The sequence below is a fragment of the Chrysochloris asiatica genome, unplaced genomic scaffold (assembly GCF_000296735.1).
Source record: "Chrysochloris asiatica unplaced genomic scaffold, ChrAsi1.0 scaffold00054, whole genome shotgun sequence".
Taxonomy (NCBI): domain Eukaryota; kingdom Metazoa; phylum Chordata; class Mammalia; order Afrosoricida; family Chrysochloridae; genus Chrysochloris; species Chrysochloris asiatica.
This window is the reverse complement of record NW_006408572.1, coordinates 779,452-803,411: the sequence shown is the minus strand read 5'-3', so window position 1 is coordinate 803,411 and position 23,960 is coordinate 779,452. Positions and strand designations below refer to the sequence as shown.

Here is a 23,960-nt window from a genome sequence, read left to right as displayed (position 1 = left end):
CAAGTGTGGCAGCGGTAGTGAGGTTGGCCCAGGATCGGACATTGTTTCATTCTGCTGTGCGTAGGGTCGCTATGAGTCGGTTCTGACTCGATAGCACCTGACAACAACAACAATATCTTTCTTTTTTTTTTTTTTTAAAGGTTTTTATTGTGGATTGAGTGAAAGTTTACAGGGTACCTTATCAGTTTCACATTCAAACATTCATATACCTTGTTTCATTACATTGATTATAATCCCCTCCACATACCATCAGTTAACAGTGTTTCCATCCTCTTTAGCTTTTTTTTTTTTTGTGGGAAAAACTTTGCCTTTTTGGAATTTACAGTCTCGGCTTTTAGGGAAGGTTTTTACATTTATCTGTGGATATCCAGGGCTCATGTATGGAATTACTAACCAGCATAACTGAATAATCAGATGAGGGACAGTTTGCTATGTCTGCTAGGTGGCTATAGTTTGATCCTCAGAGTCTATGGTTTGGACGGTCTGCAACGTTTGGGCCCACAGGACCTCGGACTCCTGACTGAGTCTGTACAGTCTGCACCAGATTCCCCCTTATTTATTATTTGTTTACGGGATGCTACCTGTCTTAACAACAGTATCTTCCCAGGAGCAGAAAGCCTCATCTTTCTCCCATGGAACTGCTCGTAATTTTGAGATTAGCAGCCCGATTCGTAACCACTATGCTACTAGAGCTCCTTTTAGGAATACATATACCTGTACTAAAATGTTAAAGAAAAGGAGGAAATAATTAACACAAAACTCGGACAGTGGCTACTTCTGTCTGTAGGGGCTGATGGATAAGGTGAGGGAGAAATACACAGGCTTCTCTCAGACACCAAGAATGTTCTCTATTATGCTTTGGTTGTTAAATGCCGTCAAGTCGGTTCTGACTCATAACGACACTATATAGGGCTTCCAAGGAGCGACTGGTGAACTTGAACCATCTACATTGCGGTTTAAACCTACCTTGCAGTGCAGCACATTAGCCCACAGGGCAAATGGCTGTTTGGTTATTCTTCTTGAAACCAAAACTAGATATTATATATACTCTTTTCTTTATGTGACATGCCACCTAAACGGTGCAATTGGTTAAGTGATTGGCTGCTAGCTAAAAGGTTGATGGCTTGAATCAATCCATTGGTACCTTGGAAGAAAAGTCCCAGCAATCTAAATACTGAAAATCCTACGGAGTGCAGTTCTGTTCTGAAACACAAGGGGTCGCCTCTACAGCAACTGGAATATGGTTGAATGAAGAGTAATTTACCAATGAGCACCAGGGTTGCAGACAGTGAGTGGCTAGCTAGAATAAAAACACAGGTTTCCTGCCTCCCAGTTCAGTGAAGCCCCCCTTCATAACCATGGCCCAGTTGTTGTTGTTGAGTTGGTTCTACTTCATAGTGACTCATGCACAGCAGTAGAAAACACTGTCCATCCTCACAATTGTTGTTACATTTGAGCCTACTGTAGCTGCCTCTGTGTTAATCCATCTTGTTGGAGGTCTTCCTCTTTTTCACTGATCCTCCACTTTACCAAGCATGATGTCCTTCCCTAGGGACTGGTCCCTCCTGATAACATGTCCAAAATATGAGAGACAAACTCTTGCCATCCTCAATCCTAAAGTACATTCCCGCTGCAATTCTTCCCACACAGATTTTGTCTTCTTTTTTTTTTTTTTTTTTTTTTCCCTAGCTGCTTAAGCTACTTTTATATTCTTCTCCAACACCATCATTTAAATGCCTCGATTCTTCTTTCCTTATTCGTTGTCCAACTATGCGGTCCAGAACTGGTGAGAAAAGACTGAATTCTGTTCTGCATACAGGGAACCAGGAACTCACAGTGCTCTGAGGAAGACCAGGGGCCCTTGACTTTTTATATCTCATACCCACAGCAGCCTGGGGAGGTCATAGACCCTCCTCTCCTTGGAGGAATGTTTATCATACATCAAAATCAAATACAAAGGGAACTAATGGTATTGTGATGCTATTCTAGCTGTGGGCGGACTCTGAGGGAAAAAAGCAATGCAAGCACTCAGCGGAAGTCAGTGATGGTTCTGACTGGGGCAGCATGTCCTTGGCCATGATCATGAGGAAGGTGACCCAGGGCCAAGGCCTCAGAGATAGGCCTTGTAGGAACCATGAGCATCAAAGTGTGCTGCTTCTGAACTGTAGGCTCCTGTAGGTGCTGTCGCTGCTGCTGAGGGACACAAGTGGGGAAGGAGACTATCTAGAGAGAACAAGTCCCTGGGACTGAGAGGAGAGGGACCATAGAAACACCTCTTGGACTCACCGTGCCGCTAGCCATTGCTAAAGGGCAGAAAGTGACAGTTAATGGTTGTCTCTTATGGGCCACACATGATATCATTGAGTTTGACCAAATGTCAGCTTCACAGCTGCACCAAACTAACCACCACCACCACACCTGTTGCTGTCAAGTTGATGCCAAGTCATTGTTACCCATGTGTGCAGAAGAGAATTGCTTCATAGAGTTTCCAGATGGTGACCTTTCAGAAGCAGATTTGTCAGGCTTTTGTCCCAAGGTGGCTTCAAACTACCAATCTTACTGTTAGTAGCTGAGTACTTAACACTTTGTACCACCAGTGGGACCTGATCACTAAACCACACCCACGCTTGTTGAGTTGATCCCCATAGGACAGAGTAGAAATTCTCCAAAGGGTCTCCGAGGATGTAAATCTTATCTTTATTCTATGGAGCAGCTGGTGGGTTCCAATAGCTGACCTTCAGTTAGCAGCCCAATGCTTAACCCATGGTGTCACCAGGGTTTTGCCAAATCCCCCAATCTGAACATATCATCTGTTTCTTGCTGGACTCTCCCTGATACTGTAGCTTGAAGTCAGAGACGCTGGTCTCCCAACAGATGAACCAGGGCCTCTCTGCCAGTAGCATCTCAACAGGGTCTAACTGAGCAGCCCTCTGGAGGCCAGGGAGAAGGGATTGGAGAAAAGGAGGAGAGCAGAGAAGCTAGTAACAGGAACAACAGGCAAAGCCTTGGGATCTCAGAGTTCTCTTTTGATTAACATGAGTTAACCTTGATGGTGTTGGTCATGTGCTGTGGAGTCGGTTCCGACTCATAACGACCCTGTATAAGGTTTCCGAGGCTGTATATTTTTATGGGAGCAGAGCCTCATCTTCCTCCAACAGGTAGATTTGAACAGTTGGCCCAAAGCATAACCAGCCCACTACACCACAAGGGCTTCTTGAGTTAACCTTACAAAAGTGTAAAGTTCATAACACTGAGAAATGGGGCCTAGGGGAGGCCTGTGGTGAGCAGAGAGGTGGGGAAGACTTGGAGTCTGGGCTTCAGGCCAAGCAGGGCTGCTAGTATTAACCACATGAGCGTTCTGGAAACTCTGACCTTGCTAGTCACAAGCTGTTGGGAACTTCCACAGCTGCTGTTTCGGGGATGGAGTTGGGATGAGGGATGGGTCAGCTTGCAATGGTCCGAGAAGGAGAGTCAGCCAAGACTTTGAGAACGGGGAGAGGCCACCTGCTGCTTTCCAAAACCATGACAGGCTCCTTGGCACCGGCCTGGAGGTTTGAAGATTTCCTCATACCCTGGCCTCCATTCACAACTCGGCAGAGTATCAGCATGACCAGGCCCTGGGCAGCAGAGAAGATTATCAAGGGGGGGCCGGAGGTCAGTGGAGCATGGGTTTTCTTCTTTGATATATTGCTCTAATCCTCAGCAACAGTGTACCTTTGTTTTATATTAAGAGAATCACAGAGATTCTCCAGGAGAAGGAAGATGTCAACAGCGGCACAATCCCTTGTGATTGAGTGTGTCTTACATGTACCACGAATGAGCACTTACAGGTGTGGGCACGGGCCCCATGGTGGGATGCTCACTTTGTACAGTGTCGCTGGGGCCACTGATACTGGTGACTTGCTAACACATGGCCAGTGTCTCCACAAGAGTCAAGGGTGGTGGGAGTCAAGGAGTGTGAGCGCCTATGTCTGGAAGATCCATCCTCTCATTATGCAAGGATCACAGGGAGCCCAGGAGACCACAGCTGCATTATCACCTGCTTTGTGAAACCATCCCTGTAGGTTTCTTTGACTTCACATTCTTTTACTGTGGCAGTTGGTGAGTAAGCTGGAGTATAGTGTGTCCTGGTTAAGAATCAGGATGCAGGGACCAGATTGCTTGGACGCAAACCCCGGCTTTGTAACTTAATTAGCTGTATGTCCTTCAGTAAGTAACTTACTGAATTTGGGCCTCAGTGTTCTCATCTGTAAAGTGGGAATAATAAGTATGTCCTTCTCAGTATTGTAAAGAGTAAGGAAGTTAATCTATACAAAGTGCTCAGAACAGCAAATGCTAAATTGTTGTTGTTAAGTGCTGAGTCGGTTCCGACCTATAGTGACCCTGTATAGGATTTCTGAGGAGCAGCTGGTAAGCTTGAAATACCAATCTTGAGATTCAACCTGACTTTGCAGTCCAGCACATTAACCCACAGTACCACATCAGGACTCCAAATGCTACGTTGTTGGTAAGTGCCATAGAGTCTGCTCCGACCTATAGCGACCCTGAATAGGGTTTCTGAGGAACGACTGGTGAGTTTAACTGCTGACCTTGTGGTCCAAATGACTTTGCAGTCCAATGCATTAACCCACAGCACCACACCAGGACTCCAAATGTTAGGTAGTATTATAACTCAGTATTATAACTGGCATCTTTCCATGAATCACATCATAATTTGAGGTGCCAACTGAATAAAAATAACCTCAATATTTTTATGACAAGGTTGTTACTAAGTGCTGCCAACTCAGTTCTGACTCATAATAATGACCTTACGTAGTTTCCAAGGAGCGGCTGGTGGGTTTGAACCATGGACCTGGCAGTTAGCAGTCCAATGCTTATCCTTCAATGCCACATCAAGACTCTAGGGTAATACTACAGATTTAATCTCATAAAGTTTCATTCAATTTGGCCTCTGGGGACCAGGGGTTGGCACAGAATGGAGAAGAAGAAATGAAATGGGGACATCTAAGTAGGTTCCTGTAAGTATCCCAGGCAAACATTTAAACCAATAGTAGGGATACCACATAAAATGCAGCACACCCAGTTAAATTTGATTTTCGGATCAGCAACAGATACATTTAAAAAGTATGTCCCAAATATTGCATAGGACATACTTAAGCGATAAATATATTTGCTGTTTATCTAACATCCAAATTTAACTAGGCATCTGAACCATTTTTATCTGTCAAATCTAACAACCTATCGGTGAGACTGGTATTGTTCCTATTTTATAGATGAGGGAAATGAAGCTCACAGAGGTTAGGTAAACTGACTGAGGTAAACGTCCCTGCAGGTACTCAAAGGCCTATTTCATCCTCAGCAGTATTCTGCTCCCTAAAGCTGAACTCCTCCCCTCAGAACAGGGAACAATCAGGTGTGGGTGTCCAGTCACCTGCCTGGACACGCTTCTCAGGCCCTGGTGAGGGAGCCTGCACACAGGGAGACAGGAAGCTACTGCTCCCCCAAACCAGTGCTCCAGGGAGCGTTCTGGCAGCAGAGGGTAGGCAGCTAGGCACAGGGAGGAGGTATGGGTGGAGGTTGCAGCCAGGGCGTTACATACAGCCCTTCCTCTGGGAGCCACTCCTGCCTGGAGCTGGGACTGGGACCTTAAGTTGGAGGCAAGAAGTCCAGAAGAAAACTCAGGAATTACCAGAGGAAATCCCTGAGGAAGTCCGGAAATATTTTCCCATCAATAGAGAAAGCTTTAGAGCTTTCTGGAGGGGTTGGGGTGAGCAGAGCGATCCCTTAGTACAGATTAGTGACCACCACAGTACCCAAAAGCCCTGGCCAGGCTCACAAAGTCCCCACTTCCACTGTCCCACCTCCAAGGTGGGATTTCACTTCAGTCATTCTCAGCTCTATTTTTACTCAAAAGTGACAAGGAACGACAAATGTTCTGAGCAGAACAATTAAATCACCTGATTTCACACCTCTACAAAGCCAGGGCCAGGGAAGGGACCCAGAAATTTCTGAAGGGTTTCTCTCTAGGGTCAGAAGTCTGGGCCTAGAGCCCACTCGTCAGTCTGAGATATCTCAGGGAGGTGACATTCAGCTTCATCTTCACCTATGGTGTGACCGACATGTGGTAGAGAGAGAGTACCAGGAAGTGAGGAAGGACAGGGGTTGGGGCCAACCCAAGGTTTCCAAGCTTGCTAAGGAGTTTAGATTTGATCCTATAGGAAGAAGAGAGGAAGCGAGGTGCCAGACTGGTGAGTGAGGAGCTCAAGCAGATCCTTTTAGAGGTCGGTCTAGAGGATGGTGTCATGGGTGTCACCAAGTCTCTCAGTAGTCAGTGTGGCACTCACCAGTAGGGTGGCCTTCAGGTGGGGGCTTGTTAGAAATGCCCTGCCTCAGATCTGTAGAATCAGAATCTGCATTTTCACAAGATGCATCCATAGAGGTCCTGAATTGTGGCTGAAATTCACTGGTTTGATCTCCCCAGTATCATTTTCTGACAGCTATATACAATCCCAGACTTCTAGTGTGGCACTGTAGGATAAGAGAAGGACTGGAAGGTCGGTCTGAACCACAAGGTCGGCGATTCAAACTCACCAGTTTGTTCCTCGGAATACCTATCCTGACTGGGAACCAACTAGGTGGCACTTAACAGCAACAACACATACAATCCCTGCTGTACAATGATTCTTGTAGGTGACCCGTATGCCAGAGCAAAAAACCCTGGTGGTGCTGTGGTTTAAGCACTGGGTTGCTAACTGCAAGGTTGGCAGTTCAAGCCCACAAGCTGCTCCATGGGCGAAAGTTGAGGTTGTTTGCTCCCGTAAGGAGTCACGGCCTCAGAAATCCAAAGGAGCAGTCTACTCTATCCTAAAGGTGGCTCCGAGTCACAATCAACTCGATGGTGGAAGTAGGGATGTCCCAGAGTCCCTCAGAACATTTCCTTTTCTCTGAGCCCTTCAACCAATCATGACGTTCACTACTGAACTGCATGTTCTGGGAAGGGGTGCTTGTGGTTAAGGTCATCAAGTTGGACTGGGCACACTTTTCAAAAATGCTGATGCCTAGACTCCACCCAAAGATTATCCTTAGAAAGCTGTAGCACTGGGGTACCTCGGGTGAAGATCACAGGCTCAGACAGACAGATCTAGAGTTGGAGCTCAGCTCTGCCCTTTAAAGGTGGGGAGTCCTGTGTGGCGCTGAGGCTTAATGTGCTGGGACTGCAAAGTAGGTTGGAACTGCAAGCTCACCAGCCACTCCTTAGAAACCCTATCACAGGGTTGTTATGGGTCAAAACAAAACTAATTCGATGGCGCTTAACAACAACGACCATCTTCGGAAAGCTTTTAAAACTCTCTAAAACAAAAAACTGTGCTGTCCCATCAATTCCAACTCAATGCCACGTGTGTCAGCGTAGACCTGTGCTCCCTGAGGTTCCCAACAGCTGATTTTTTTCCAAAATAGATCATCAGACCTTTCTTCTGTGGTGCCTCTGGGTAAACTTGAACCTCTGACCTCTTGGTTAGCAGCCCAGAGTGCTAACCCTCTGTACCACCAGGGACCCCTTAAACTTGCTAGAGTCTTGGGGGGAAAAGTTTCCTCCACCATAAAAACTAGGATAAAAATAGTTGAGACCTCAGTGGGTGGTGGAAGATTAAATGGAGTATTGTTTATTAAGAGCTTAAGGCAGGGTCTGGCACCCTATAAATGTCAGTCTTTGTTATTCTTATTAAAGCCTCTAAGGAGTTTAGAGTCTGGCAGGGAAGAAATGACAAGCTACCAACACTAGCTTATTGTAGGTAAACACCATAACACAATAGACAAGAAAGTGCTAAATTGTGTCGCCCTGAGCAAAGTATTGTTAAGGATTCTGAGATTAGGGAAGTGGGGGAGGGTCTCATGTGGGGAGCTTTAATAAGCCTGTTAGGCTTCCTGGAGGTGGTGTGATACTTAAAGTGGAGCCTTGAAGCCAGGTTCGAGTTCATCAGAGTTTGCTATGATACAATGAGAAGCCAGGCTCGCCATCACAGGATGAAGATAGGATGCTGGGAAATCTGAAAGGAGAGTGAGAGGGTCACTGAGCATGGAGGATCTTGAAGGCCGTTTGGGTGAGCTGTGGTAAGAAGGTTCTGGATAAGGCGGAGGCTAATGAAAGTTTAAAAGGAGCTCTGGTAGCGTAGTGGTTACAAATCGGGCTGCGAACCTTAAGGCCAGCGGTTCAAAACTACCACCCGCTCTGCGGGAGAATGATGAGGCTTTCTATTCCCATAAAGATTTATACCCGCAGAAACCCTGTACAGGGTCGCTATGGGTCGGAACCGACTCGACGGCACTTAACAACAACAACAATGAAAGTTTGGCTTATCCACAACCAGCTGGAAAGGACTGGTGCCTCAGGTTGAGAAGGAGACTTGTTGGAGACATTTGTTACAGGCACAAGAGCTTGGCTGCAATGGCAGCTGACCACACACAATAGGTCTCCCAGGCCAGAGATATAGCTCCTTTGACAATAAATTTGTGTTCCATCTTTCCTTTCCAAAGAGCTTTTGTTTTCTAAAGGTTTTATACCAAAAGATGGCACACAGTGCCCACTGATTGGTTCATGCAAGTGAGCACCACCCTGACCTCACAAGGGGCGAACATTTGGTCAGAAGCTACCATAGGAATCTGCAAAATGCTTGTCAGACTAAATCAAGAAAAAGCAGGCCCCCTCCATGTGGCTGGTTGGCACTCCAGCTGGTCTCTCATTAACCCTCTCAATGATGCACTGGAAAATTACCAACCAAGGTGTTCTGCTCCATTAACACTGCTGCTGGCCCCTGGGGCGAGGGGGAGGTTTTGTCTAGACTGCACTCACAGAGACCAGATGCCTGAGCTTCTGCACTAGAGAAGGGGGTGGGCAGCAGAACCGAGGCCTGCCCCATATTGAGGTAGTCACCTTGGAAGGCCAATCACAATGTCCACTCCCTCTCCTCATCCTTAACATGAGGGTAACAACTTTTCACAGGTTTGCTGTGAGGATTAAGTAAGATCTTGAATATGAGAAACGTAGCTCAAGTCTGGTACCCATTAGGCTTCCCGTCTATTGTTTTCTTATTTGTATTTGTACTGGGAAATGGGCTTCTCAGAGGTACGTCACGGGTTGCTTCTCATCTGGCCAAAATTCAGGTCTGACTTGGTTTGGGGTCTGTAGTCCGTCTCCTCTTAGTGGACCCTGGAGATTGCTAGAAATGCAAAATCTTGGGCCCACCTATGAGCAAAAAACCCCAGGTAACTCAAATGCACATTAGAGTTTGAAAAGCACAGCTCTAAGTGTATTTGACTCTAGGAGAAAACCATCGTGTCCTTTCCTCTCTCCGCCCCTCCACCACAGAAAATAAAGGGCTTGGGATTCTCAGTAGATGGAAGGAGAGAACCCAGGCAAAAGGATCTCACATTCCTCTGATTAGGACCTGCCTGCTTGCTCCACTGTATTAGATTGCGCGAAATCATGCTTTGAGAAGTGTTCTTTTCCATCTTTCCATTACTGTTGAAGAAAGTCTCTGGACCTACTGTTTTGAGTTGTCAAGGAGTTGGACCTCCAACTCCCCTACTCATGGTAACCCCACACACAAGGGAGGCAAACAGTGCCAGGTCCAGAACCATCCCCATGGTCAGTTTCACACTGGCATCCTCCGTAGGGTTTTCACTGACTCGTTTTTTGGAAGTAGATCACCGGGCCCTTCAAATTTCTCTATCCTTTGTTTCCCCACCCCTTTTTTTGTGGTAAAATACATATGGTGGTGGTGGTGGTTATATGCCATGGACTCAGTTCCAACTCACATCGACCCTGTATAGGGTTTCTGAGTCTGTGAATCTTTACAGGAGCAGAAAGCTCATCTTTCTCCTGTGGAATCGCTGGTAGTTTAGCACTGCTGACCGTGACATTAGCAGCCTGACTCGTAACCACTACACTACCAGAGCTCTTTAAAATATATGTAACATCAGATAAATCTGTTGCTAAAAGACCTCTTTGAAGTGCTTATGAGCAAAGATGTCAGTTTAAGGACTAAGGTGCGCCTGACCCAAGCCATGGCATTTTCAGTGGCCTCATATGCAAGTGAAAGTTGGACAATGAATAAGGAAGATCATAGAAGAATCGACGCATTTGAGTTATGTATGATGTTGATGAAGAATACTGAAGTACCATGGACTTTCAGAAGAACAAACAAATCTGTCTCGAAAGAAGTACAGCCAGAGAGCTCCTAAGAATCTAATGTAACTTCATTTCTTGTAATTTAAACATGTGGTCAAGAGGGACCAGTTCCTGGAAAAGGAAATCATGTTTGGTAAAGCGGAGGGCCAGAGAAAAAGAGGAAGACCCCCAAGGAGATGGCAACAATGGGCTCACACATAACAATTGTTAGGATGGCGCATGACTACACAGTGTTTCCTTTTGCTGTGCATAGGGTCACTATGAATCAGAACCAACTTTACAGCACCTAACAACAGCAACAATATATAACAAAACATCTGTCATTTCAACCGGAGGGCAGGCTTGTAGTGTATATACCCTTTGGTGGGTTGACGATGCATGGAGGGGATTGTAACCATAGCAATGAACCGATATATGATAGGATGAAAGTAAAACTAATGTTCTCCCATGTAAACTATCACATAATTCACAATAAAATATATATTTTTTAAATTTCTCCTGCTGAAATGTAAAATTTTATGGTCATTTTTTACCTTTATGCCAAACAATGACAGAATAAATAAAAGCTGATACAAAAAAGAACCAAAAAAAATCTGTCATTTCAACTAATTTTATGTGTACAATCCAGTGACATTAATGTTCACCAAGTTGTACAACTATCACCACTATCATTTCCCCTACAGAAACTCAGCTCCCCTTAAACAATAACCACCCATTCCCTCCTCCCACCCACCCTTGGTCGCCACTAATAAACTTTGGTCTCTAGGTATTATCTAATAATATACATGTCATAAGTGGAATCATATTATACTTAGCCTTTTGTGTCTGAACTTATTTCATTCAACGTAATGTTTTCAAGGTTTATCTTTTCCATAGCATGTATCACAATGCTATTTCCTCTTTATGGCTGAATACTATTTATTCTATTGTATGGGAATATCATTTTGTTTAATACATTCATCAGTTGATGGGCACTTAGTTCTCTCTTCCTTTTAACAAAGAAATGGGGAGGATACTTAGGTTTAGATCTTTCAAGGGCAGCATAGTATACCTAGAATTTATTAACACTTTTTAGTTTTCACTGCACTTATTTATAAAGTAACCACTCATTGCAAATGATACAGAATTTCCCTTAGTGTCCTTTCTAAGTAAGTTATATTTTAAACAATGAGGCAATTGAAAGAAAAACATTAAGTCCATAATAGCAGAAGAATGTGAATATGGCAAAAATCCCAATAGTGGTATATTACTGACTGGACTTTGGTAAATTATATTCCCGACAGCTAATAAGAGCCCTTTGAGATCTTCTTGTCCAGTAGTTTTCTTATTGCGGATCATGAAATCAATGCAGAAGGTCATGAGCAGCACTGGTTTTGGTTTTTGTTGTTGTTTTAATGGACTGGAATGGAATGGAATAGAAGGGTCAAAAGTGATGACAACATTGAAAATGTTACAGAAAGGGTAAATCGTTTCAGGAAACTTGTTACAGTTGTGTGTGCTGCACAATCGGTCCTGGAAGAGGGAGGAGCCCAGGCAGCACATTCAGGACACAGCACATTCAGGACGGTGAGAGGAGAGGAATGGGTAGTAGCTAAGTCCTCGGGGCAACTGAAATTCCACAGTTGATTTTCTCACAAACACACATACACAAAAAGGATTCCTACACACATCCAAACAGAAGTTCCCACAAATGCTCACAGACTCACTGAACAACATAAGCTGCCACTGAAATTTTGAACAGCAAGGAGAAAGAGACTGGTTTCAAGGGAACTCCCCCCCCCCCCCCCAAACCACACACACACTTTTACCTTCTGCTTTACAGTTTTCAGCACGGGGCAAGCTTTCATCCTCACACTATCATATCCCAAAAAAAAACTGTGCAAGGAGTCCTCCAATCATGTTCTAGCCTTTCGGGCCCCAGTCAAAGGGGTGGTGGTGGTGACTACTGAGCCATAAGCCCCCAAGCACAGGTATCCCCAGGAGGACTGGCCGCTAAGCAGGGGACTATGGCGCCGCAGCCGTAGAAGGTGTGAGGCGTGGGGCTAAAGTAGCCACATTGACATGCTGCGTGCGGTTGAGTTCAAACACAACAGCCGGATCTGTAGCACAGCGGCCCTGAGCCGCAATGTCCATGGCCTGATTTATGGTCAGGACTCTCTTTATTTTCCTTTTGAAACTGTAGAGGTGAATTTTTAAAAGGCCAGAGAAAGCAGGGCCAGCACACTTGGACTCTGCCAAATTCTCTCTTCCTCCCAGTCCCACTTCCTTGTCCCCTGGCCTTGCTCTGCTCCGGAAACTGGTCTCTTGCAGCTACTCTCCCCCCATTCCCAAAGTCTATCTTCTCTCTTTCCCCCTCCTTTTTTAAAAAATTAAAATAATCATCCCTTCTTGCCAATAATCCCAGGTAATGCTGAGTCATAGGCCTCCAAGTACCATCATGGGCAGAATTCCTCAGGCATATTCATTAAGATGAGACAACACAGTTGGTGAACACTTCCAGGGCCTTGCATGCCATGGGAGGAATCAAAAAACAGCCTTCACATTTTAACTAGAGAAAGATGAACATCAGTCAACCTCTGGGAAACAGCAATTGCCAAAGGGCCTTGGTTGGCACTGCTGTGAAAGGAAAGGTAAGAATGTGGGAGAAAGACCATCTTAGAGTCAGGCTGACCTTGTGTTCAGTTCTGGGACTGTCCTCTAGCTTTATGACCATGAACTCATTACTTACTCTCCTGAATCCCAGTTGCCTCCCTATACAATAGCAAGCAATAATACTTCCTGCCTCATAAGATAGAGGCTGCTGAGGATTGTCGATGACACATGCAAAGTGCCTACTAAGCACAGTGCTGAGATGGAATAGGTCATAATCCAGTATGGGTTACATCATTACTGCTGTTAGAAACTGAACGGACTACAGAGTCTGAGAGATCAGAGATCAGATCCTGCTGAAACTGAAAAACCTTTGTCAATTATTCAGCCTCTATGGCCTCAATTTTTTACCTAAAATAGGGATAAGAACAGGTACCCTTGCTGGGTATGATAATTCAAGAAAGTTTCTAAGACCCTAGCAGAGAATACCAGAAAGATGTTTACTTATGCTTTGTTGACTATACAAAGGCATTTGACTATGTGTATCATGACAAGTTATGGATAACATTGTGAAAATGGGAACTCCAGAAATACTTAATGGTGCTCATGAGGACTCTGTTAACCGACCAAGAGGCAGTAGGTCAAATGGCAGTGGGTTGAACAGAACAAGGAACACTGAATGGTTTTAAATCAGGTAAGGTATGTACCAGGGCTGTATTCTTTCACTATGCATAGTCAATCTGTATGCTGAGTAAATAATCTGAGAAACTGGATTATATGAAGAAGAACATGACATTAGGATTGGAAAAAGACTCATTAACAACCTACGATATGCAGATGATACAACCTTGCTTGCTTGAAGCAAAAGGACTTGAAATATTGATGAAGTATGAGTTATAAAGAAAACAAAAATCTTCACAATTGGACCAATAAATAACACTATGATAAATGGAGAAGAGACTGAAGACGTCAAAGACTTCATTTTGCTTGAATCCACAACCAACGCTCATGGAAGCATCAATCAAGATACCAAACTATGTATTTCATTAGGCAAATCTGCTGCAAAAGACCTCTTTGAAGTGTTAAAGAGCAAAGATGTCATTTTGTAGACTAAGGTGCACTTGACCCAAACCATGGTATTTTTAATTGCTTCACATGCATGTGAAAGTTGGGCAATGAATAAGAAGACCATAAAAGAAATGATACATTTGAATTATGGTGTTGGAGAAGAATACTAAGAGCACCATGGTGCCAGAAGAACAAACAAATCTGCCCTGGAAAAAGTACAGCTAGAAAGCTCCTTAGAAGGGAGGATGACTAGACTGTCTTTCATACTTTGGACATATTGTCAGGAGGGACCAATCCCTGGAGAAGGACATCATGCTTGGTAAAATGGAGGGCAGGTGTGGAGGAACGGTGTGCGCCAGGGTTGTATTCTTTCACCACACTTATTCAATTTGTATTAAATCCGAGAAACTGGATTATATGAAGAAAAACGTGGCATCAGGATTGGAGAAAGACTCATTAACAACCTGCAATATGCAGATGATACACCTTGCTTACTGCAAGTGAAGAGGACTTAAAATACTTACTGATGAAGATCAAAGACCACAGCCTTCAGTATGGGTTGCACCTCAATGTAAAGAAAACAAAAATCTTCACCACTGGACCAATAAACAACATTCATATAAATGGAGAAAAGACTGAACTTGTCAAAGACTTCATTTTGCTTGGATCCACTATCAACATTCAAGGAAGCCACAGTCAAGAAATCAAATGACATATTGCATTAGACAAATCTGCTGCACAAGACCTTTTTACAGTGTTGAAGAAGAAAGACGTCAGTTTGAGAAGTAAGGTGTACCTGACCCAAGCCATGGCATTTGCATGTGAAAGCTGGACAGTGACTAAGGAAGACCATAGAAGAATCAATACATTTGAACTAAGGTGTAATGAAGAATATTGAATATGTCATGAACTGCTAGAAGAACAAACAAGTCTGTCTTGGAAAAACAGCCAGAGTGCTCCTTAGAAGTGAGATTTAATTTCTAGTACTTTGGACGTGATGAAAGGAGTGACCAGTCCCTGGAGAAGGACACTATGCTTGGTAACATGGAAGGTCAATGCAAAAGAGGAAGAGACCCAAGAAAATGGACTGACACAGTGGATGCAACAATAACAATGATGTGAGGATGTTGAAGGATCAGGCAGTGTTCCATTCTATAGGGTTGTGCTATAGGGTTTCTATGAGTCAGAACCAACTCGACTGCACCTAACAAGAACCTATCAAGCCCAAAAGGCTTTCTTTTCTTTTTTCTTTTTTTTTGGGGGGGGGATGGTTTACATAATAATTTTTTTTTTTCTTAAATGTTTTATCGTGAATTATGTGATAGTTTACATGGGAGAACATTAGTTTTATATTCATTCTATTGTATATCATCTCATTGCCATGGTTACAATCCCCTCCATGCAATCCTTCCCCCGTGCCCCCCATTCAAATGTATTGATTCTTCTATGGTCTTCAGCACACAGTCGCTCTCCCTCTCTGGATCTAAAGTCTCCAGCTGCTCCATCGCTCCACGTCATCATCTCTGCCTCCATTTCAGGCATCACTGCTTCTCTGGGTAGGGTCCCACTCTCTGCTCTTCTTCCTTGATGGTCTTAGGGACCTCAGCTCCTAGACTGAAAAGTTAATCACTCCCCTCCTTGCTATAAAACGTCTACCTTTACATTTCCAACCCTCACAATCAGTCCTGATAACAATTATTCACCATTGTATCACAAGAGACCCGTCTGCATTTCATTGCATCAGCCCCACCTAGACAGATTGGATACTACTCACTGGAGATTCTACCTTCCTCCAGGCCCTCTGGATCTAGGTTCCCCCTTGAAAGCTTGTTAGCCAGTCACTTCTTGCCTTTGTACCTCCCCACCCCCCATTTTGGGTAGCCAATGTCCAAGTTGCCCATCCCTGTCTACTCTGTGTGTGAAGGGGGCCAATAGGCTTTCTTTTCATCTGGTCCAGCAGTTCTGAGAGTTTAATGCATCAAATCTGTTCTTCAGATGACCTCTAAATTCAGGTGGGATAGCTTCAAGGTCATATTCTCCATATAAATGGAGAAAAGATTGAAGGTGTCAATGACTTCATCCTTCTTGGATCAACCATCAACACTCATGGAAGTAGCAGTCAAGAAAATAAACAACATACTGCATTAAGCTAAATCTGCTGCACAAGACCTCTTTGAAGTTTTGAAGAGCAAAGATGTCAGTTTCAGGACTAAGGTGCACCTGACCCAAGCCATGGTATTTTGAAAAACCTCCTATGCATGTGAAAGCTGAACAATGAATAAGGAAAACTGTAGATGAATTGCTGTTTTTGAGTTATGGTGTTGGAGAATACTGAGAGTGCCATGGACTGCCAAAAGAACAAACAGATCTGTGTTGGAAGAAGTACAGCCAGAGTGCTCCTTGGAAGCCAGGATGGCCAGACTTGGTCTTTCATACTTGGGACATATTGTCAGGAGAGACTAGTCCCTAGATGGGGTTCCTACGTACTTCTGCAGAATACAGACACCATTTCCGATGTAGGGCTCCACTCCACACCTCCTGTGGGCACCATCACATAGAGCACACTGTCACCTTGACCTGAAAACTCTGAGAGGAGCATTTCTACTACAACTAGGTCTTCTAGAGAGAGACTCACTAAAAACACTGGCTCATAAGCTCTTTAGGTTTAGAGAAACACATAACTGAACAGTGACCACACAAGAGGGAATCCATGGCTGCTGTGGGGAGTGGATATCCCCCAGCCAGGGAAATGACTGGGTTTAATTACACAGCATCTTTGGTCTCTTTAATCTTGATCCATTAAACCCTTATGGCTACCCAGGAGGAAGGGGTTAGCCCAGCACATTAATAGGATCAGCCCTTCAATCCCATTAAGGTAATTATGGTCACATCCTTCCTCAACAGCCCTGAGTTAACCTCACAGCTCCCTAACCAATCCTGGGTTTTCCTAGGCAGTGCCAGCTCTACTGACACCCCAGAGAGATCATTAACCATGTTGCCTAGAGTGGTAGGGACTCTAAGATCCTTGGCATTGGTCTATCTGAGGCATCCCTGCTACCCAATGCTTTCTGGGGACCTTGTTCACCTTTAATAAAATGCTTGACCACATCTGCCTTATTTATCTGTGGTCCAGAGGAAATGAGTACACCAAAGACAAGGTGGAGAGAAGGAAGAGGGGAATGACACCTGACCAATTAGGTCATCTCAGAGCCCACATATCACCCTGACTTCTTGAAGACTAGTCTGACCCTATTATTGCCTACATAGTCAGTAAATCAGCATTCCTCTTCTGTTCTGGAATGGTGAAGGAAAGGGTAGGAGGAGAACACAGGAGTAAAAAATGGAGGTCAGGAACAAATGAGAGCCTCATTCAGGTCTCAGTCTGAGGGCAGAGAACTGGCTGGCCCATCCACAAATGGTCTCAGTACTAGGTGGCCCCTCCTCAAAGAGCTCTTTGCTAAATGCTTACTGCAGTAGGGCTAGGGTTGGGCATCGAGCCTCAACTCCCAATTTGGGTACATTCTATCACTGATTACTTCACTCTTCCCCATTTGCAGGTCTGAACTGGGTTCTCACCAATCCTCAGGGACCACCAGAATGTTCTAGCTACAAGCCAGGGCCACCCAGGGTTTCAATTGTCCACATCCTGCCCTGAAAAATACAAACCAAGGCAGACAATGATTATAAATCCAAAAGAGCCTCTCCTATCCCAGCTCTGGGACCACGTATGGCTGCAGTCCTAGCCTACTGGTACAGTTACTCAAAGAAAAGTGCCAAGACCCTGCAGGTAAAATGTGGTGGGTACTCCAACTTCCAGGAATCACCGCAGCCTACCACAGTGAGGGTCTGATGGGAGGCAAAGGACAGAGTTGTTCTAAAGCAGCCACTTCCTGTTCTGTTCCAACAGTTCAAGTCAGCCAAGCAGCTGCAGTACAAAGAAGTCTTCCAACTACAAGCCCTAGAAACCTGTAAGCCTCCCTCAGGGGTCTCCAACTCCACTATAAACTACTACAATGACCAAATCCACACACCAGGAAACTTGTGAGTGGACCAGGTAATAGATTCCTGGGACTTCTGTGGTTGTTGTTTTAAGTGTCTCTGGTGAATTCAGACTCATAGTGACCCTGTATAGGGTTTCCAAGAAGCAGCTGGTGAGTTTGAATTGTCAATCCTGTGGTTCGAAATCCAATGCTGATTCTACCGTGCTACACCAGGAGGGAGTTACAGGAGCCCAGAACCCAGAAGTTTTCTTCTCTTTCTCATATTCACTTATGCAATATATTAATAAGTTGAAGATTTATTATACATGAAAGATGCTCTCATGGCACTGTGGGATAAGCACTAGACTGTTAACTGCAGGTCAGCAGTTCAAACCCACCAGCCTCTCCACGGGAGAAAGATGAGGCTTTCTGCTCCTATAAAGATGTATAGGTTGGAAACCCTACACTGGGTGGTCTGTTATTAGTCAGAATCAATTTGATGGCAGGGGGTTTGGTTTTAGGTCATTATGCACGAGGCATTTTGTTAGGCGCTGTCTAAAAGTGTGGTGTTGTCCAATGTTCTCTTCCTTCCAGTCCCTCTGTCGATCCCTTCCAAACTCATCTGCAAACCTTTCATAGATACCTATGAGGACCATGATGCTCTGGACAGCTGAGCAGCTCAATAGCACTCATCTTCAAAGCACTTTATAAACATTAACTAATGAATCCATACAGCACCCAGGAGAGACATATCAGTTTCACTTTCCAGAGGATTATGCACAAGGTACCCAATTTGCTCCAGGAAACAGACTACACCTTAGACAGAAAACAGACCAAACCTTCCATCCTACCCTCAAGAGTGAAATGCTGTTGTGGTGGTACAGGATAAGCACTGGACTGCTAACTGCAAGGTCAGTGGTTCAAACCCACCAGACGCTCCTTGGAAACCCTAAACAGGGTCACTAAGAGTTGGAACTGACTTAACAGTACTTAACAATACCCCCAAGAGTGAAGCACAATGGACTTTTTCTCACTATTTCCCCATCTTTACCCATCTAACAAGGAGCTCTGGTAGCGTAGTGGTTACGAATCGGGCTGTGAACCTTAAGGTCAGCAGTTCGAAACTACCAGCTGCTCCGCAGGAGAAAGATGAGGCTTTCTACTCCCGTAAGGATTTACACCCTCGGAAACCCTGTACAGGGTCGCTATAGGTCGGAATCAACTCGACGGCACTTAACAACAACAAGAAGGAATAAATTCAGAGAACAAGGAGCTCTAGTAGCATAGTGGTTACGAGTCGGGCTGCTAACCTCAAGGTCAGCAGTTCGAAACTAACTGCCATTCTGTGGGAGAAATATGAGGCTTTCTGCTCCTGTAAAGATTTACAACCTCAGAAACACTATGCAAGAGTCGGAACCAACTCCACAGCATATAACCATCACTATCACCAAAGATTTAGAGCCTTGGAAACCCTATGCAGGTTCACTATGAGTCGGAACCAACTCCACGCACATCACCACCACCACCATTCAGAGAACAAGCAGGCCTCATCTGCAGGTGTTCATTAGTGTGTCGGGGTGTTATGAGACAGGTGGGCTGAAAGACCTGCTCTAATCAAACTTGCAAAGTTTCTGGGGCCGGAACTTGGTCGTTGGTGTGGTAATGTAGGAAAAGATGGTCAACAAAGGCAGGCTCATGATCATCAGGAGATGGATTTGATTCTCACAACCCTAAATGCTTTCCTGGTCCTTGGATGAAACACTGAGTCTACAAAGAGCATGAAAATATCACGAGATTAAAATATTCCTTGGAAATGCTGCTCGGGGTAAGGGGAGTGAGCTCCCAAAAGCAGGTTCTAGTAACAACAGATGGTCAAGTTCTGTCTTCTATGAGGTTCATGTAACTACAGGCTTTTGCTTGGTTCTGTAGAGTAGATACATTTGAGGTCACAGCTAAATCACTGAGAATGACATGGTAAAAGGAAGAGACCTCAAATGTAGCCCTCACCCTCTCTTCTAAATAAGGACAGAACAAAATTTTAAAGACCTCCATGTGAATAGGTGTTAAACGACTAGCCTGCCTGGGGTACATATACCTGCCTGGGATACTCAAGTCAGATCTACTTAGAGGATGTCTCCACTCAGAAGGTCAGCGAACGTTTCACTGTACCCCTCCACTAATTTTTGGTTTACACTACAGAATTTCATTTAATCCAATTTATTCCTATAATTCAAGGTCATTAGCTAATCCTCAGAAACCATATAAAGGGTTGCTGTGGGTTGGAACCAACTCAAAAGCACTTAAAAAAAAAAAAAAAATCCTATGAAACAGAAGAAAAAAGAGTTGACATGTGTTTAGTGGAAAAAGTGGTGAAGACAGACATAGAGGAGATAGGATGAAGAAGTAAATAGCCGCACACAGAATCACACCAGCCCCAGATAGAGCATCTAGGCAAGGCACTGAAGAGCAAAGCTAACAGTATTCCATGAGTATATGAGTCAGGGCAGAAATGTGAAGTGACTAGAACCTGCCACTCAAGTTTATCAGAAGCAAAAAACCCTGTTCCTTTCAGCCCCAGATCATAATGAGAGCTGGGACCAAACTCAACTCCTCAAGTCAGACAAATCATTACCACTTCAACTCCTCAAAGGAGCCCTGCTAGCATAGTGGGTTACACACTATGTTGTTAACTGCAAGGCCAGCAGTTCTAATCTACCAGCATCGGGAGAAAGATGAAACTTTGTGCTCCCATAAAAACTTACAGCCTCAGAAACCCTATACAGGGTCACTGTGATTTGAGACCAACCAACTCCATGGTACAAAACCACCACGACCAATCCCTCAGCACTTCTGCCCATCAGAGGGAAAGGGCATCTGCTGCCCACCTCTTATCAAATGGCCCTCAACCTGCATTGGAAGTAAGCACACTTCTCCTGGAACAGATGCCAAAGTCAGAAAGAACGAGCTGAAAACTCCAAAAAGGCAAGAAGCAGCGGAGGGGAGCAACTGGTTGGCAACTTGGCAACTTTTAGGAGAAAATCCCTGACCTCAGTGGGCTCCCACAGATCCTTGCCCCTCCCTGCTTTGGCTCCAGGGCCAGTTTCCAGTCCCTGAAAAAGACACAGGATTACATAGACAGGTTGGGGTCAGAGTTACTGGAGCCACTGAACCTGCTGTTTCATTTCAGAGTCAACTCTAGGACAGAGAACCAATGGGGGTAAATGTCCTTATTCCATGGCATTCCAAAGCCCTGCTCCATTCACACATATATCCAGGTGACATTCATCATCCTCAGCCATGATGTGAATTCCAGCTGTGTCACCTAACAGTTATGTGATCTTCAGTAAATGGTGTAAACATACCAAGTCTCTCTCTTTTAGTCTGTAAAATGGAAATCAGACCACCTACACTGCAGCTATTAAGCCTGGAGAAAATGACTGGAAGGTGCCAAGCACACTGCCTGACACATAAGTAAATTCAGGAGATGCTATTATCACTGTTACCAAGAGCAAAGCTTATTGTTGTTGTTAAGTGTTGTCAAGCTGGTTCTGACTCACAGCAACCCTATATAGGGTTCCTGAGGAGCAGCTGGTGGGTTTGAACTGCCGACCTTTCAGTTCAAACCGACCTTGAAGTCAAATGCTTATCCTACAGCGCCACACCAGGACTTAGGAGGAGCCTTTATCACTGGGTTGGTCATTCACATATCATTGAGTAAATTCCCTTTACAATTCCTGATGGATTGGGTTTTTATGGGGACTCATCACCCCAGGACTGTGAGTCTTATAAAGTAAAACAGCTTCCAAACAGGCAGAGGGACTTCCTCTGGGAGCCACAAAACCAGGCTGCCAGGCAAATGACAGCCTGGGTATTTGTTTTAATTTAGGCTCTTGTCGAGAGAAAACTTCGTGGCTAACAGCCCAAACATGACTGCACAGCACCTCCCGAGGAAGTCTCATGCTATGGCTCTCAAATATGCCATTTTGGAGAGGGAGGCTGCCAAGTACATGCCCCTACCCACCCACCATCTAAGATGCCTGAGTTGGGGCTGGTTAAAAGGCACCCCCAAAGAGATCCTTGGTCTAATTCCCTTTTCCGGTCCTGCCTTCCTTCTGATCAGGAATTTCCAAGGCTGTCTTGGGTAATTTTGTTTCCTGGCTCCATGAGAAGGGGTCAAGGGTGAGAATACAAAAACTTGACAGTGATTAGGTGGAGAATGGAATTGAGAGAAGCCAGAGACAGGATTCTATGATTCCAGGCTTTGGGAAATAGGGAAAACAGTACTGGGTTTTGCAGAATCAAGAGCATTCAGGAACACAGGCAGCAAGAGCGTATGAGGCATTGTATTACTGTTATTTATTTGCAAGAGCAGTTAAGAGGTCACTAATTCTACTGAGGGTCAGGAGATGATCTGCAGCAGGGCTCTGAACAGATGGGCATCCCCATTCACTTGGACACTCGTGCACACACATGCAACACAGCCGTGGGCCCTGACCTTCACCCAAAGGTACTAGCCTCTGCTGGGAGAGGAGCAGATGGAGAGACTGGGCTTGGTGTAGGACTGACGCCCAGGGGATCCGGCTTTGCCCCTTTGATGTTGAAAAACTGAAGCTGAATGAGCCATGAGCTGTCACAAGGAAAGCTCATGGGGCAGGAGGCAAGGGCGGGGGGAGGGGGGAGAAATAAGGGATGATGGAGACCCAAGGGGATGTAGAGGTCAGAGGTTCGGCTCTGGGTACTGCAAAAGCTCCAGCCAAAAATTTAAGCCAAGGCATCATCCTTGTTCTGGCCCCCACCTCACCCCCAATATGACTGCTACCAAGGATCTTGAGCCAGGCTGACCCTTAGGACTTTGCTTGTCTCATGGCATCCCATGTCTAGAACCAGAATCTGGCTTCATCTGTCTCCCCAATCCCTGCTTCTGGAGACATTGAAAGCCAATGGGAGGGTCCTACTAAAGTGGACTAGGGAGGGCCTATCCACTGCCTATTTTTCTCAGGAACCAGTAGGATCTCTTCCCACATCCCTGAAAGTGTCTGGGGAAGGTGGGGGTGAGAAGGTTTAGCCACCTGAGCAGGTGTGTGGGGGGGGGGACCGTCCAAGCCCCCAGGAAGAACCAGTGATCAGTTACACATCCCAGGCAGTGGCAGTACAAAAGCAATCATATGATGGTGGCAAATTTGGGAGCGAGGGGGCGGAGAATCAGAGCAGGTTTTTCTTTCTTTCTTTTTTGGGGGGTTGAAGGTGGGGGTGGAGATGAGGTTGGCAGGAAGGATTGCTGAGCCTAGGATTTTAAGCTTCTTCATCCAAATGCCCCCCCCCCCATGAAATCTGCACCTACAGTCGCAATTCCCACCCAATCCCACTCCTACCAAGAACATACAAGGGCCTCAGATGTCCCTGAGGGCGTAAATTCCGGCACCAAGGATTTCCCTCAAAATAGTCTTTCGGCTTCAGTATGAACAGAGGGATCAGCCAGTTGGGGAGCCGCGGTGGAACCCTATAAAGGGCTCTCCCCTCTATGCCTACATTTCACAACAGGTGGGAGGGGGTGACGGCTCTCCTGACTCCAACGATCTAGTCCCCCCGCCCTCACTCTCTCCAAGTCCGCTCGGGGACCTCATCTGCGGCTGATCGCCGGGACCCACATCGCTCCCCGCACCCTCGCTTCCCCGCTTATGGGCACCAGGGCGGCAGTGTCCGCAGCACCCCACCCGCGCCGGGTTCCCCACACACGCCGGGCCCAAAGCCGTCGGTGCGCCGGGGCCCGTTCCCGCCTGACCTCCCCGGCCCGCGCGCACACGTACTGCTGTAGAGGGTGTCGATCCAGGAGAGACGCGGCAGGCCTCGGTGGCTGAGAGGCTCCATGCCCGCGGTTACACGCAGAGGCGGCGGCGGCGGGTCTGTCAGATCGGAAACCCGACCCTCATCGCACAACAAAGGAGGGAGGGCGCCGGCTGGCGGGCGGGCCGGCCGGAGGGGAGGCCAGCCCGGGAGGCCGAAGTTGCCGAGTGCAGGGCGGAGGCAGGGGCAGGCAAGGAAACAGGTAGCAAGGAGGAGTGAGCCGGGGCTGCCTGGAGAGGCGGGGAAAGCAAGCGAAGGGAGGCGAGTGCCCCTGGGAACCCTTCCGGCCA

The 23,960-nt window shown here is 45.7% G+C and overlaps 1 protein-coding gene across 1 annotated transcript in view; it reads right to left on the bottom strand.

The window, feature by feature from the left end:
• The window catches only part of ABR (active BCR-related), a 194,767-nt gene extending 171,073 nt beyond the window's left edge, over positions 1-23,694 (bottom strand). The window contains exon 1 of the mRNA XM_006863207.1: positions 23,634-23,694. Within this exon, the coding sequence (XP_006863269.1) occupies positions 23,634-23,694 (61 nt within the window). The remainder of the gene's footprint in view (positions 1-23,633) is intronic.
• Positions 23,695-23,960: the final 266 nt, after the last annotated feature.